Source organism: Lagopus leucura, unplaced genomic scaffold (assembly GCF_019238085.1).
Source record: "Lagopus leucura isolate 7727_CA_CO unplaced genomic scaffold, USGS_WTPT01 Super-Scaffold_100038, whole genome shotgun sequence".
Classification (NCBI taxonomy): domain Eukaryota; kingdom Metazoa; phylum Chordata; class Aves; order Galliformes; family Phasianidae; genus Lagopus; species Lagopus leucura.
Window position 1 is genome coordinate 2005454 of NW_024962287.1, and position 13444 is coordinate 2018897.

The 13444-nt window shown below is 40.1% G+C and overlaps 1 protein-coding gene across 1 annotated transcript; it reads right to left on the reverse strand.

The window, feature by feature from the left end:
* Positions 1 to 419: 419 nt before the first annotated feature.
* On the reverse strand, positions 420 to 10877 carry RHAG (Rh associated glycoprotein). The gene is made up of 9 exons (XM_042883512.1): positions 10674 to 10877; positions 5690 to 5876; positions 4634 to 4784; positions 4335 to 4482; positions 3632 to 3795; positions 2967 to 3104; positions 2535 to 2656; positions 1500 to 1585; positions 420 to 652 (listed from the first exon to the last, which is right to left on the reverse strand). The coding sequence occupies exons 1-9, from the start codon at positions 10777 to 10779 to the stop codon at positions 435 to 437; spliced, it is 1320 nt and encodes a 439-aa protein (XP_042739446.1). The 5' UTR covers positions 10780 to 10877; the 3' UTR covers positions 420 to 434.
* Positions 10878 to 13444: the final 2567 nt, after the last annotated feature.

Consider the following 13444-nt stretch of genomic DNA (forward strand, 5'->3'; position numbering starts at 1 on the left):
GAAGTTCTGTGCTATGAGAGCAGTGAGGTGCTGGAACAGCTGCCCAGAGAGGCTGTGATGCCCCGTCCATCCCTGGAGGTGTTCAAGGCCAGGTTGGATGGGGCCCTGGGCAGCCTGGGCTGCTATGAAATGTGGAGGTTGGTGGCCCTGCCTGTGGCAGGCAGTTGGAGCTTCATGAGATCTCTTCCAATCCAGGCCATTCTATGATTCTGTGATTCTCTGAGATTCTTCTTGGTCCTCCTCTTACTATTGATATATCTGTAAAAGAGTTTCTGGTTCCTTTTTACTCCAGTGACCAGGTTGAGTTCAAGCTGGGCTTTTGCCTTTCCAATTTTCTCTCTGCAGATGTAAAGAACTCCACTGAGGCCTCAATTTCTTGGCTCTATTTCTGCTTTTCATTCAAAGCATGACTAGTTGGCTGGTCAAAAATAAATCTAGTAGTTTGCCTTGATAAATTCACAGCCTAAGGCTGGGCAACGTGTTTGGAAGTTGACTGATGTCCAAACCTCCATGTGTTGTATCTCTTCTAACATGATGAAAATATAGTTCCTTTGTTTTAACAGTGGTTTGTATCTTACCTCCCAATAAGCGGAGTCATCAAAGCAGTTCTGGTCAGATACTTGTCCCCAGATGGGCAGCTTTAGAATAGCACCTGCAGATAAAAAGACCTCAGAAGTTGAAAAAAACTATATCCAAAAATACATTCTTCAGATATGTCCTGGAATAGAATTATAGAATGATAGAATTGCCAAGGTTGGAAAAGATCTCTAAGGTCATCCAGTCCAATCATCCACCTATCACTAACATTTCCTCACTAAATCACGTCCTTTAGTACAACTCTGGGACTAAGGAAGGCACCACTATCAAGCTTTTGGGAGGAAATATGTTATAGTGATTTAGTTAACAATATTAAATTAAAAGAAATCACTAAAATGTCTCAGCCCGCTCTTCTCCATATACAAAGCAGAAAAGATGGGAAATATGGTTGAGATCCCAATGGATACGGGCCAGACACAGCTCTCCTGTAAATCCTGTGTTGTATCTACCAGTTTCCTACGGATGTCTCAGTCACCCTACTATAGAATGAGACATCTATATAGGAGCAACAGAATGACATGAAAACATGGGACACCCAATGGGTCGTGAGCTAATCTCAAACTAGCTTCTGTTCAGCATTTTAAGTTTCTGAATCTAGAGCAGAACTTCCACTGGAGCAGCAATAGTGCTTTTTGTATACAAACCAGTACCTTTGAAGGTAAGATTCAGTAAGATATCTATCTGCTGTTTGAAGACTGGTTGAGAAACTGCCTTTCCCATATTCATGATTCTGCTAGCATGCTATCATGATTTACTCTTTTCTGTCTTTCCATTTCCTAGTTTTCTGGTGAAATTATTGATAGATTGATAGAAATTCTCCACGAGCACATCTCTAACATCCTATATATTTCAACTGCTGTGTGCAGTTATGAACTGTGTACGTGCACTGTATGTGAACTGACCTGTCAATGCTCCACCAAGCAGTGCAATTCCAATTGTGCTGCCCAAGGCAGCAGCCTGTTTGCCAGCGGTAAGTTGGACACCTCCCCTGAAACAGACAGAAAAACAAGTCAACACTGAAAACTATGAAAGTACAGGGTGAGGTTTGGTTTCACAACTTTATGTTTGCTCTCTGCTGGACAGAACGACTTGTTGGAAAATAACCTTTCATTGCCATGGCCACTGCAGAAGTCATATGGGACAGCCTGTATTTTGGTTTTGTTTTGGATTATAGTTTAACACAAGTTCTTTGAAAAGGTTACTGACATGTTCTCAATCTTCATAAAATGTTTCCCTTTATCAAAAAGACTACCATTCCATCTTCTTGTGATCTTCTTAAGAGAATGGAAATGGACCATTTTGTTGATTGGTGTTTTTCTTGTAAGTCTTTCTGTTGCCTGAGGTTTGATTGTAGAAGCAGGAGAATGACTTTTCTACTTCTGAAGGGTGATTTATTTATTTTTTTGACAACTGTTTAAATTTTTATCTGATCTTTGAATGTGGAACAAGCTTTGCATATAAACCATGTTAATGACGGGATACCAAGAACAGTCCCATTTAAATCAGAATAATAGAATCATAGAATCATAGAATTGCTCAGGTTGGAAAAGACCTTAAAGATCATCAAGTCCAACCACAACCCAACCATCCTACCCTAACTAACAACCCTCTGCTAAATCACGTCCTTGAGCACCACATCCAAATAGTTTTTAAACACATCCAGGGGTAGTGACTCAACCACCTCCCCGGGCAGCTTATTCCAGTGCTCAGTGTTTCAGAACACTGATCTGAAATCTAATCAAAGGTGAATTTCAAAGAATCACAGAACTGTAGGGGTTGGAAGGGACTTCTGGGAGTTATCTAGTTCAACCCCTGTGAAAGCAGTTCCCTACAGTAGGTTTTCTGAAAATAAATCATAATTAGATCCAAGGAGAGTGAAAAATTAAAATAGATCTTCAGTAAAGGAAACTTCTTTCTCTTTTCTGAATATTACTTACTTAGTTTCATGTTGTACTGCAGTTACTATGATGCCAGCAATGCCTCCCAGTATTCCAGGTAAGCCGTGTAAATTATGGACTCCACATGTGTCTTGAATTTTCAGCTTGGATGCCAAAACAGGCTGAAATGAGGGGAAATGTAGTTCAAAATCAAGTGAGTACCTCTAATGCCACAGATGTCCAAGTTCCCATCATAAATATAGCACTACAGAACAAGGAATGTCAGTGATGTTCCCAATGTTTTCAGCCACTGAAGTCATCTCATAAGAATATATTTTAATCACATGCATTTCAAAATAATAATTTGAAAATAAAAGAGAATTTACTCTCTGCAGTTTATCAGCCAGTTTCTTTCTGTTAAAGAAAGCAAGCTCCAGTGAAGTTGGTGAAGCAGTATGTGAGTGAGAGCAGAGGCAGGTCCTGGATACTTACAGTCAGGAAGTGGAACCCCAGGACAGAGATGATCCCAGCAATGCTCCCAATGCACAAGGCAACAAAAGGGTGTATTGTCAGGTCAGCACAGGTACCCACTGCTACTCCTCCTGCCAGGGTGGCATTTTGAATGAGAACCTGCACAGTGTGCAACCATGAAGCTGTTAGACATGGAACTGAGGTTTGTTTTGGGGCTGAATGACTTGTAAGGGATTTTTACAATGAAAAACAATTGGGAATTTAAAACAGTTCCCTGTTATGAGTTGAGGGTGCTGGTTCAAAGCAGTTCTAAGCCAGTCGACCTCTTTTGAGTATTGCAAAAGAAAAACTCAGGCAAGATCATCTTTTGAATAAGACCCAAATGTCCTTCTAAATGAACCAATGTCAGCAGGTTCCACAGGTGAGAGAGTGGAACCATCCTGATAGTACCTAAGAGCATTCTTCTCTTCAGATGCAGTGATCCCATTGGGGAACCAAATCACATACACAAAGCAGAGTGGGTTGACTCAGAGTGCAATATGACATTGCAGCTTTCTGAAGCATGACAACCCTGGTTGTGTCTGCAGTGCAGGGGCTTCAGCTAGCTCATGGACACTGGGAACCAATCTATCACCTGTATTATAGGGGATTTCTTGATTTAGCAGAGGTAGTGGTAGGACTCTTACCATACTGAATTTGCCTCTTTGATCCAGCAGGCTGGAGAGGGCAAATGTTGTAACAGCACATGCTGCCAGGGCGTAGTAAGTGTTGATAATTATTTTAATCTTGTCACCTAAATCTGCAATTGCAGAGTTAAAACTGGGCCAAAAAAGCCAAAGGAACAAGGTACCTGGATGGGCAAAAGTCAAAACAAAATGAAAACAATTTGGTCAGAAGAGGTGTTTCACTGTGAAAGATCCAATACAACAGCACTAAGTACAAGAAATGAGGAAGATGGTCAAGGAAAATGTAAAATAACTGAAAATGCTGGAAGAAATAGCAGTCAATGCAGAAGCTTTTGACTCTGGAAGTTGGGATTTTGATGCATTCTGACAAATCTTACTTTAACATATTGCAACCCCTCACTGTGCCCCACACAGTTAGAGCTCACTATCACTGTGAAAATGCCAGAGCAGGATACATTAGTGAGGGAGTTCACATGTAAATCTTTGGTCATTTATTGATAGAACTGATAGCTTTCAATTATAAATTGATCTATGACTAGATCTGGTGGGCAGATGGATGAAAACCCAATTCAACACCCGTGTGGTTTCTAACATTCAGTAGTGGGGAAGCATAATAATAGGTGATCATAAAAACATATGGATAAAAGAGGAGTAGAAGACTCTTAATCTCTCAGTATTACTTTGCTGTGCTACTTTTACTTACCAATCATGGCAAATATGTCTGAGTGATAGGTAGATTCCTCATTTTCATGCTTGTTTTTCAAGCCAGGACGATACAAAATGAGCGTTACAGCCAAACCAAAATAAGCTCCAAAGGCATGGATGGTCATTGAGGCTCCAATATCTGTAGCCTGTATCAGGGACCCGAAATAGTAGCACAACATTTACTCAACAAAGAAATGAGGATTTGATTTCCTGCATGACTGGAAACATTACACAGTGAAAACGTGTTACAACAGGAAATTGTGAGAACAGGAAACAATTATTTGTAAATAGTTGTACCTTAAATATTTCCGTAACTAGATATTCATTGACTGCAAAGACTGTGATCTCCAGAAACGTCAGGAGAAGCATTTGAACAGGGTTGGTTTTCCCCAGGACTGCTCCAAATGAAATCAAAGCAGTTGCTGTGCTGAAGTCTGCATTTATCATGCTGAAGATGAGAAAACAAATGCAAGCAAACCAACGAGAAATGAGAGAGAAAATCAGCTTAATGGGAGCTGAAATAAAGATGTATTCAAACTTGTTATGTCATTAAATGACAGAGCAGTAAATCTTCAAACAAAGTCACAAAGAATCTTCTTTTGTGGATAAAAATTACATCAGAATTTCCTAGTTGGGTTGTGTGGGCATCTTATAGAAGGCTGAGGAGAAAATGTGGGGAAATTGCCTCCTACTCAGCTGTCTGAGATCACAGTCAAAATTTGGAAGAGGTGTGTGTTGAAGATGTCTATCCCTAACCATTTGGGATGAGGTTTCTTTCAAAATCTTCTGCAAGTTTTCTTAGATAGCAGAACTGCATACATGGAAACACTCTGAGACCCTGCTAAAAGCAAGATGGATCAATGGAGGAGAGATTAAAAGCACCTAGAAGCATTACTTGTGAAGTCCCTTCTTCTGAGGTTGGGCTCCAAACCCTGTGTTTGCACCAATTATTCCTTCCTAAGCAGGAGAAAACCTCATGTGTGGATTGACAGATTGCTCAAGCCTTTCCTTTGTGACCCCGTGTGCCATGGAAGAACAGATCCCTCTGTGCCTGCTGGGTGCAGGAGGGAGCCCCACTACTGCTGAGAATTCTCCTGTTTGCACAGCTCCAGAGATTCCATTCAGTCTCTCTACATGGCTTATGTTCCACATGTAACTTGTCAGCTCAGAGTTCATCCTGCATTCCCTTGACCCAGTGCAGCAGGTGCTGCTATTTGGGTGAAAGATAAAAAGATTGATAGCAGTGTTCCATCAGAAATTCATGAGTTTGGAAAACTAATCTCACAGATTTTGTATCTTTATTCTGATATTTTAAGGGATAGAAGTTTCATTTCTGGAAAATTTCATACGTACCTTTCAATGGTAACATGAATTTTCCCTCTTTCACCCCTGTGCAAGAATCCTTGCATTAGAGTGCCCCACTGAAGACCAAAGGCAGCAATGAGCATGTTGATACCAACACTGGTGAATCCATATTTCTTCAGAAAGGTCATCAGGAAACCAAATCCAATAAATATCATCACATGGACGTCCTTAAAGTCTGAAAGAAGAAGATGTCTGACAGTGACTTGAGAGAAGAATATATAGGGATAAAGGAAGATTTAGCTGAAAATTGAAAGGATTCTACACTTATGTTATCAGTGTGTTCCATCCTTTCTGACCTGCCTTTTAGCTGAGTTTTTGGAAAAAAAATTGGTTGTTTTTATAATTTATCATTATGCAAGGAACACTAGATCTCTATGTGAACAACATTAATATGCCCATAGCTTTCATCTGGACCTGAAGCCATGTGGAACTTCACAGCTTCATGTCCTTGCAGAAAATTTTTCTTTCCTTTGAAATAAAGGTTGTTGCATCCATCACATCCTGGCCAACTTCAAAAATGTGCAAGAGGTTGTTTTGAGAGTCTACTAGTTGGCACTGGGCAAAAGTATGCTTGTGATTCTTAACAAAGTGTTGTAGAACAGATTGAGTTCTTCAACTGCCTACTTTGAATTTAACAGTTTATATATGGCCCTAAATGTCTTAATGTTGCTAAGTAGCATAAACTTAGCCCTGCTTCAAATATGATTTTTCTTTCAAACAGCATAGAATCATAGAATCATAGAATCACAAGGTTGGAAACGACCTACAAGATCATCTAGTCCAACCGTCTCCTCATCACCATTGCCACCACTAGCACTAAACCATATTGTTGTTGATCCATCCAAGCAATATTGTTGTTGATCCATCTAGTCCTTCTTTGAACTTAGTTTTAATATAAACTAAATTTATCACCATAGAATCATAGAATCATAGGATGGCCTGGGTTGAAAAAGACCACAGCGCTCCTCCAGTCCCAACCCCCTGCTGTGTGCAGGTCAACAACCAGCAGCCCAGGCTGCCCAGAGCCACATCCAGCCTGGCCTTGAATGCCTGCAGGGATGGGGCATCCACAGCCTCCTTGGGCAACCTGTGCCAGTGCTTCACCACAACATGGATATTTTATATTTCAAAAAAGGTTAGTCTGAAGAATTTTATGCAATTTAATGAACACTACATCCACAAGATTTGAACCCAGTAATTGTTTTTTTCTCTTTTTTTTTTTTTTTTTTTTTTTTGTTAGCCCAGCAGAGAAAAGCTCATTCTGTCCATTTCTATTTTGCTGATTCTTACATGTAAACACACAGAGACTTGAGACATTGACCTAATTATTACAATATTTGATTGAAGTTACATTCCACATTTAGGTGCTTTTGACATTCCTATTGTTTTGCTATATGTGTTTCTGTGTTTAGCCAAAAGAGGGCCCAGAAGTACAATAAGCTCCTGGAGAGTCTTAATAAACCCTGTTATATTTGTACTTCAGTCCTGAAATGGAAGCATGCCAGTAGTAACATTCTTTACAGTTGTCTACACACATCTAACATTATTGTAGAAATGTGGTGGTTCTCAAACACCCCCAACCCTTCAGCTTCTTTTTTAGGCCAAACATTTTCAAATTTATTTCCTGACTTCAATAATTTGAAATTATTTTTGAGGCTCCTGCAGTCCTTTGGGAACTCCCCATTTTCCTCCTTGTTACTGTTCCCAGAACTACTTTTCAAGCTCTTGTGTTGTACCTAATGCTCATTTTAAGAGATACAGAAACAGCTCTTCTGTTTGGGTTTCCACACTTTTGATACTCTTGAATATCTTGTACTGCAGTGTTCAGTGAAAGTTAATAGCTGCCTTCGAGCTCAAATGATTTCGTTCCTTCAAAGTGCCTTGCAATGAATGGAAAAACTATGGTAAGGGCAGTGCAAACAATGCTAATACAATCTTTCTAATTTTACCAGCAGCAATTTTTTTAGTTTCCTTTTGAGTGCAGGGATGCAAACACAGCTTAACTTGCCTGTATCCTCATGTCAGAGAAAATTGGTAGGGAATGTTTAGGAGAAGAACCTTATTAAAGTAAGGCGGTGGTGCTTCTCTGTATGAACCTCTGTAAAACTTTTTTCTTCTGTTTTTGAAATGATTTTCTATGAGGAACCATTAAGGTCTGTGGGATAGGATGAGGGGAAATGGCTTCAAATTTAAAGAGAGTAGATTTTGATTGGATATAAAGAAGAAGTCTTTCAGTGAAAGTGGTGAAGAATTGGCACAGGGTGCCTAGAGACGTGGTATTCATCTTATGCAGGATTCATGTATTTAGCATCTCACTCAATCTTACCTACTGTAGGAGATGTCTAAGTAACCTGACGCTACACATGAGCAAAAGAACAGGTTTCAAAGACACCCTGATGGAGGAACTTAATTTTTGCTCTACCCTTCTATGGGGTTTCTTTGTGCTCAGCTCTCACTTGAAGTGTACTATAAGGAATCTTATCCCAGTCCCAAATATGACATGTAATCCATTTCACAAGCTGAGTGAAGACTTGCAACTGATCTAGCTCATTCCTTGTGCTCAAGCTACCTTTTGCACCTTCTACTAAAGAACAGTAGGTCTAGAATGATTTGAAATGATGAAGAAAGCAAAGGACTTTGAAATAATCTGTTTCAGTAACTAGTTGTGTTTAACAGAGTGTGGTTCTTCCATTCTGTGAGGCAGGAAGAGAAATACTGGGAAAAATACTCCAGCAGATCCTGAACAAAGAAACTGCCTGTGATTCTGCCAAGGCTGCCAAAGACCAACATACTAATTTCCCTACAAGGTCAATGCATGATAGTGAGTCTTAATGCAAATACACTTAAACAGCTATGTGTATACTTAAACTGCAGCTTTGTTCTGCTGAAAGCAGTTACCTTACAAACTTGAAGGGAAGGGATCCAGAATATTTTTAGCAAGATGAATCATGGGTCTATGGCAATACCTTAAATGCCAGCACTGAAGAAATTCCATAGGAGTACCTGTGAAATCATCTCAAACCCATGTCTTCCCATTTTAGTGGCATAAAACCTAAAGTTGACCATCCAAGTAACTCTGCCTGTAATAACTTCCTCCAGAAACAGAATGAAAAGCTTTGTTTGGAGAAAAATTTCAGCTAGGTCCCCCTTATCTTAGTGCAAAACTGCAATTGTCATCAATGATTATTTTCACCATTCTAATGAATGAGTCCAAAACCACCAAAAATCTTGGATTTATGGTGCTGAGATATTTAAGGTGTACAGTCAGGCCCTGCCCTGCAATTTTGAGAGTGCAAGATGTAACTGGAAGATGTAACTAAACTTGTGAGCTACAGGTGAAGTTACCAACTCAGGGCTCCTTGGGATAACATGGAAGGAAGTTTGAAGCTATCAATACGGGAACTCAGGGAAAGTCTTGACTCAGGATATATCCCAAATCACTTACACAACTCTGCCATTAACTGCCTGCCAGGTGCTTCTGCAAACTGCCGGTATGCACTTTGCTGATAGGGATGTTTGAGAAGAAGAGGGTCTACAAGTGAAAATACAGGTGTTAGGACATTCTTCTTTCCTTCCAGTTGTTTACCAAGGATTAGATTTACATACTGCCAGGTCAGCATCATAAAGTCCAACATCAAGTTGGTGGTGTTCTCTTCGTTTACATCTGTGCTAGTAAACTGAACAGCCCAGAGCTGTCCTCTGGCTAAAGGGCACGTGGCATGGCTTGACTTGTATCTGTACGTGCTCTTCCCTTCCAAAGCACCTTTCCCACCTGTGTTGCCCATCACAAACAACCTCTGTTTTTTGCTATGCCTAGGAGGAGGTCAAAGTGCTGCTCTACCTGAGCCAGAATCTTGCTAGCGGTTCTGTAGTGTGAACAACTTGGTACAGCACACAGATTACAGCATAGTCATACACTGCCTGTGCAGGAAGGCAGACAGAGGGGAAACAAGCCAAACTTTCTGTCCTGCTTAAAGAATGAAAGACGTTAGGCAATCCCTAATTTAATAGCTTGCATTTTAGATAGCACAGATATCTCCCTTCGGAACACCTGAAGTTCAGTAACAGTTATCACAGAAGTGTAAATGGCCACTCAAGGCTGTTTAACTGCTACAATAAGCATAAGGATCTCAGACACCTTTCTTCATTTTACTTGGCAAGAGGAATACCAAGAAAGTATAGGACAAGTTAGTACCAGTAGGTATGACATTCAGGAGAAGGCAATTTTCTGTTTTCTTGTAGGGACAATGGAACTTAATCTGAATCTGAAGGATACATGACCTAGAAAACATCCTTCTGGCTTACTAAATTTTACCAGGATTCCCCAGACACTGTTGTTATGTCATTTGCTGTTGTGCTGTTTTGGAGGCCAGCCAGAGAAGAGGTAGGTGGAGAGGCATCTTAGGAAATAGCTGTATTATTACTGCTGCAGTACAATTGTGTAACTACTATATAGTTACACAGCAATATAACATTACATAAGCATATAGCAGCATGTTACAGTACAATTGTCTGAGATGATAAATTACTGTGCAGTTGTAGCTGTAGCCTGGCTCACGATGGGCCAGGGATCATTTCCAGCATGTGCACAACCTGAATTCATCTTTGAAGTCTACTGATCTCACCTTCAGAAGATTCTTTGCCCCAAGGTCTGCTTTTCTTTTCAAGCTACGTTAGTTGATCCCCTAAGTTATTCAGAATCACAGAATCACCTGGGTTGGAAGGGACCTCAAGGATCATGTAGTTCCAACCCCCCTGCCTAGCAGGGTCACCAAACATACACATTTAGATCAGGTTTCCCAGGACCCCGTCCAACCTGGCCTTGAACACGTCCAAGGATGGGGCATCCACAACCTCCCTGGGCAGCCCGTTCCAGGGCCTAACCACTCTCCTTGTAAAGAAAGTATTCAGAAGTGTTGGTTAGGATTAGTTGAAAGCAATTCTAACTTCTGTGAATCTCGGCAGTACTTACACGGATACGAATAGCTGTCCCCATCGCCATACTCCACAAACAGCCCAAACAAAACGATGAAGACCGCTTCCAGAAGAAGAGCGATGATCGAGAACTTGAACCTCATGTTGGTGTCAAGGGCTGAAGGCACTGCGGGAGAGCTGGAGGCTGCAAGGACCTGATAAAGGACGCTTGCCTTCAACTGAGCTGCCTAGTTCTGTGGGTCTGGGTGATACAGCCAAAAAAAAAAAAAAGGAGAGACAGGCAAACCAACCGTCACACCCACTATGGGAAGGAAACGGTACGGGCCAATATTGCCACCTCTATTTCCCAGGCTACTTCTGTGTATGAAATACTGGTTTAAATATTTCTCAGCTTGCAATGCAAAACAACTCCTTTAGCCACAGATACGTTCTGTGTATTCTTACTTTTAACTAAGAAAGTAGCCAAGAAGGAAATCTCATGTAGCCTGATTTGTTGCATGTATTGCAAAACAGAGCTACAGTCAGCTGTGTTTCCTGCAGTCCATCTACTTCTCCAGGCTGTAGCTTTCATCTGAACAGTTCAAACTTTTCTCATCTTATGGGAAACATGAATGATCTCCTACTTCTTGGTAACAGGATAAGTTGGGAAAAGAGAACCGTGTTTCTATTTCGTGGTGAATGAAGTGTACTTGGTGAGGACACGAGTTCTCATTGTGATCTGCTGCTCTAAAATAAAACAATTCTGTTTCTCCAAAAGAAAGGCAAAAAGAATCTTCCTAGCTGTCAAAACATCAAGCTGTGTTTTTTCAACTGAAATTATTGCTTTTTGAATTTCCTTTGGCACAGACGAGTAGAAATAATTCAGACACCAGATTTCTTAAATGGTTTTAAGAAGCTCAGCTTATCAACTTTCTCATGAATAAAAGAGCTAATTCAATTTCATTAAGATTATGAGAGTGTGGTCACTTCTCCTTGAGATTCACATTGATTGTCAAACTTTGTATTGAACCTTAAATGTTTTCTGTTTGGGGGGAAAATGTTTTACTGATATGTTACTGACTACTGGCTCTGATCATTCCATATTTAGGCCAAAATTGCACGGTAGGAGACTTTATTTCAGGAAAACATCTCCCAGAATAGAGGATAATTTATATTCTTTGCAGCCTGCAGCTCAACAAACCAAGTGACTGACCCCAGTTAGGCTTTAGGAATGGTGCCCTGCTCATTCTACTACCTGGACTACATTTTCTTGACAGAACCGTGGTAATCTTAATATAAAATTCCAGGCACTATTCAGTTTTCTAAGTAAAAAGGCCACTGTTTGGACAAAATTTAAGATTATCTCAGGCCTTTCTTCTTTAAGAAGAACCTGCAGCTTTGGGAATAAAGAAGAATGTAGCAGTCTATCATGGAATCAAACTTCTTTGTGGCAAAGCTGCAGTGAGCGTATGCACATTTTTCCTTCGTAGTGACTGTATATCATTTGAACAGCTCAAAGAAAGGAAGCAGAGCTTTGTTAAAGAGATACTGATCGTTCTTGCTGTGCCACAGGATAAGACAGCCAGCACTGCATGACTGTAAGGAGCTCTGAGCCCCTTCATTTGCACAAGAAGTAATTAAACAAGAACAAAATCACGAATAATGTGTGTTTTTGTTTTTAAACCATGGTTCAACCATGAATATCTCTTATTTTTCACTGCATTGTGTTCTTCCAAGTGAATATATATGTGTGCAATTCTTATGTTAAGTTCTTTCAGGGATGCAGAGAATCCTAGTTGAAATATTGTTTGGAAAAGTACCTTTCAATAGGTATTAAACATTTTATGTGGATCAAATTCATTTAAGCAGGATTTTCTGAGATTTTTGCTCTATATCTACAATTTAATGTAGGTACATAAACACACAGGCTATAAATACTGTAAAACTATTAATGCATGCCAAAGTTAATCAAGTTTCACTGCCTTAGTGGTTAATAGGAAATTATGCGCATCTTAAGAAAATGGTAAACCTCATCACTTTTTATCAGCTCTTAGGAAATGATGCATAATGCTTTATAGGTATACATTTCTCTTCACTGTTTACAATGAGACACTGTATCAAGTAGTTCAGGCTTAGGCATCGAACTCCTAGAAAGTTGACTCAGGATAGATAAGCCTGGGCTTTTCAGGTAAGAATTATAATGACTTGAAAAATATATTCTTGTTTGCTCAATTGTAGTCCATTGCAACCTGTGCAGTGGATGGAGCAGGGATCTGTTATTTGAGAGTGCAAACAAAAGCTGTGCTCTAGCACATGTGTGTCAGAAAACTGATGTAACAGTGTACCTGGAATATAAAATATTTACAAATTTATTTTGCAAACTTCATGTTGACATCTTCATAGAATGTATACAGCTTTCCCCATGACCTTCTTCTTTTGCTTTTGGCTATGTGTGAGAAGAAAGGGAAATTCAATGGCTTTCCCAGTGAGGTGAGCTGATGTCCAGCCAACACATATATATGGCACTCACAAGTCAATTACATACAATTAGGGACATGAAGATAGAGCATTCCAATAGTCACATACTCCAATATCTGTGTTTCATTGATTGTGTTCAGTAAAGGGATCCTGATCTTGCAGCCTTACATCAAAGTGGAAACTTTGTCTGTAGGAGGAAGTAGTGCTGATGACAGTGCTGATGGCTGTCTTTGTCATTCCCATCTTTGTCTTTGGTTGCCTTGTTTCTGATATAAACTTGACAGCTGATGGGAAGCAGCCACCTACAAAACCTCATTTCAAAGTCCAGAACTCATTACATAACCATCTCAC

What these genes read in the sequence shown, in the direction of transcription:
- RHAG (XM_042883512.1), bottom strand. Translation starts at nt 10,779, where the DNA reads ATGAGGTTCAAGTTCTCGATCATCGCTCTTCTTCTGGAAGCGGTCTTC. An exon ending in GGACAGCTATTCGTATCCGT is followed by an intron (nt 5,877 to 10,673) that starts GTAAGTACTGCC and finishes TTCTTCTTTCAG; the next exon opens with ACTTTAAGGACGTCCATGTG. An exon ending in GCAGTACAACATGAAACTAA is followed by an intron (nt 1,586 to 2,534) that starts GTAAGTAATATT and finishes TGTCTGTTTCAG; the next exon opens with GGGAGGTGTCCAACTTACCG.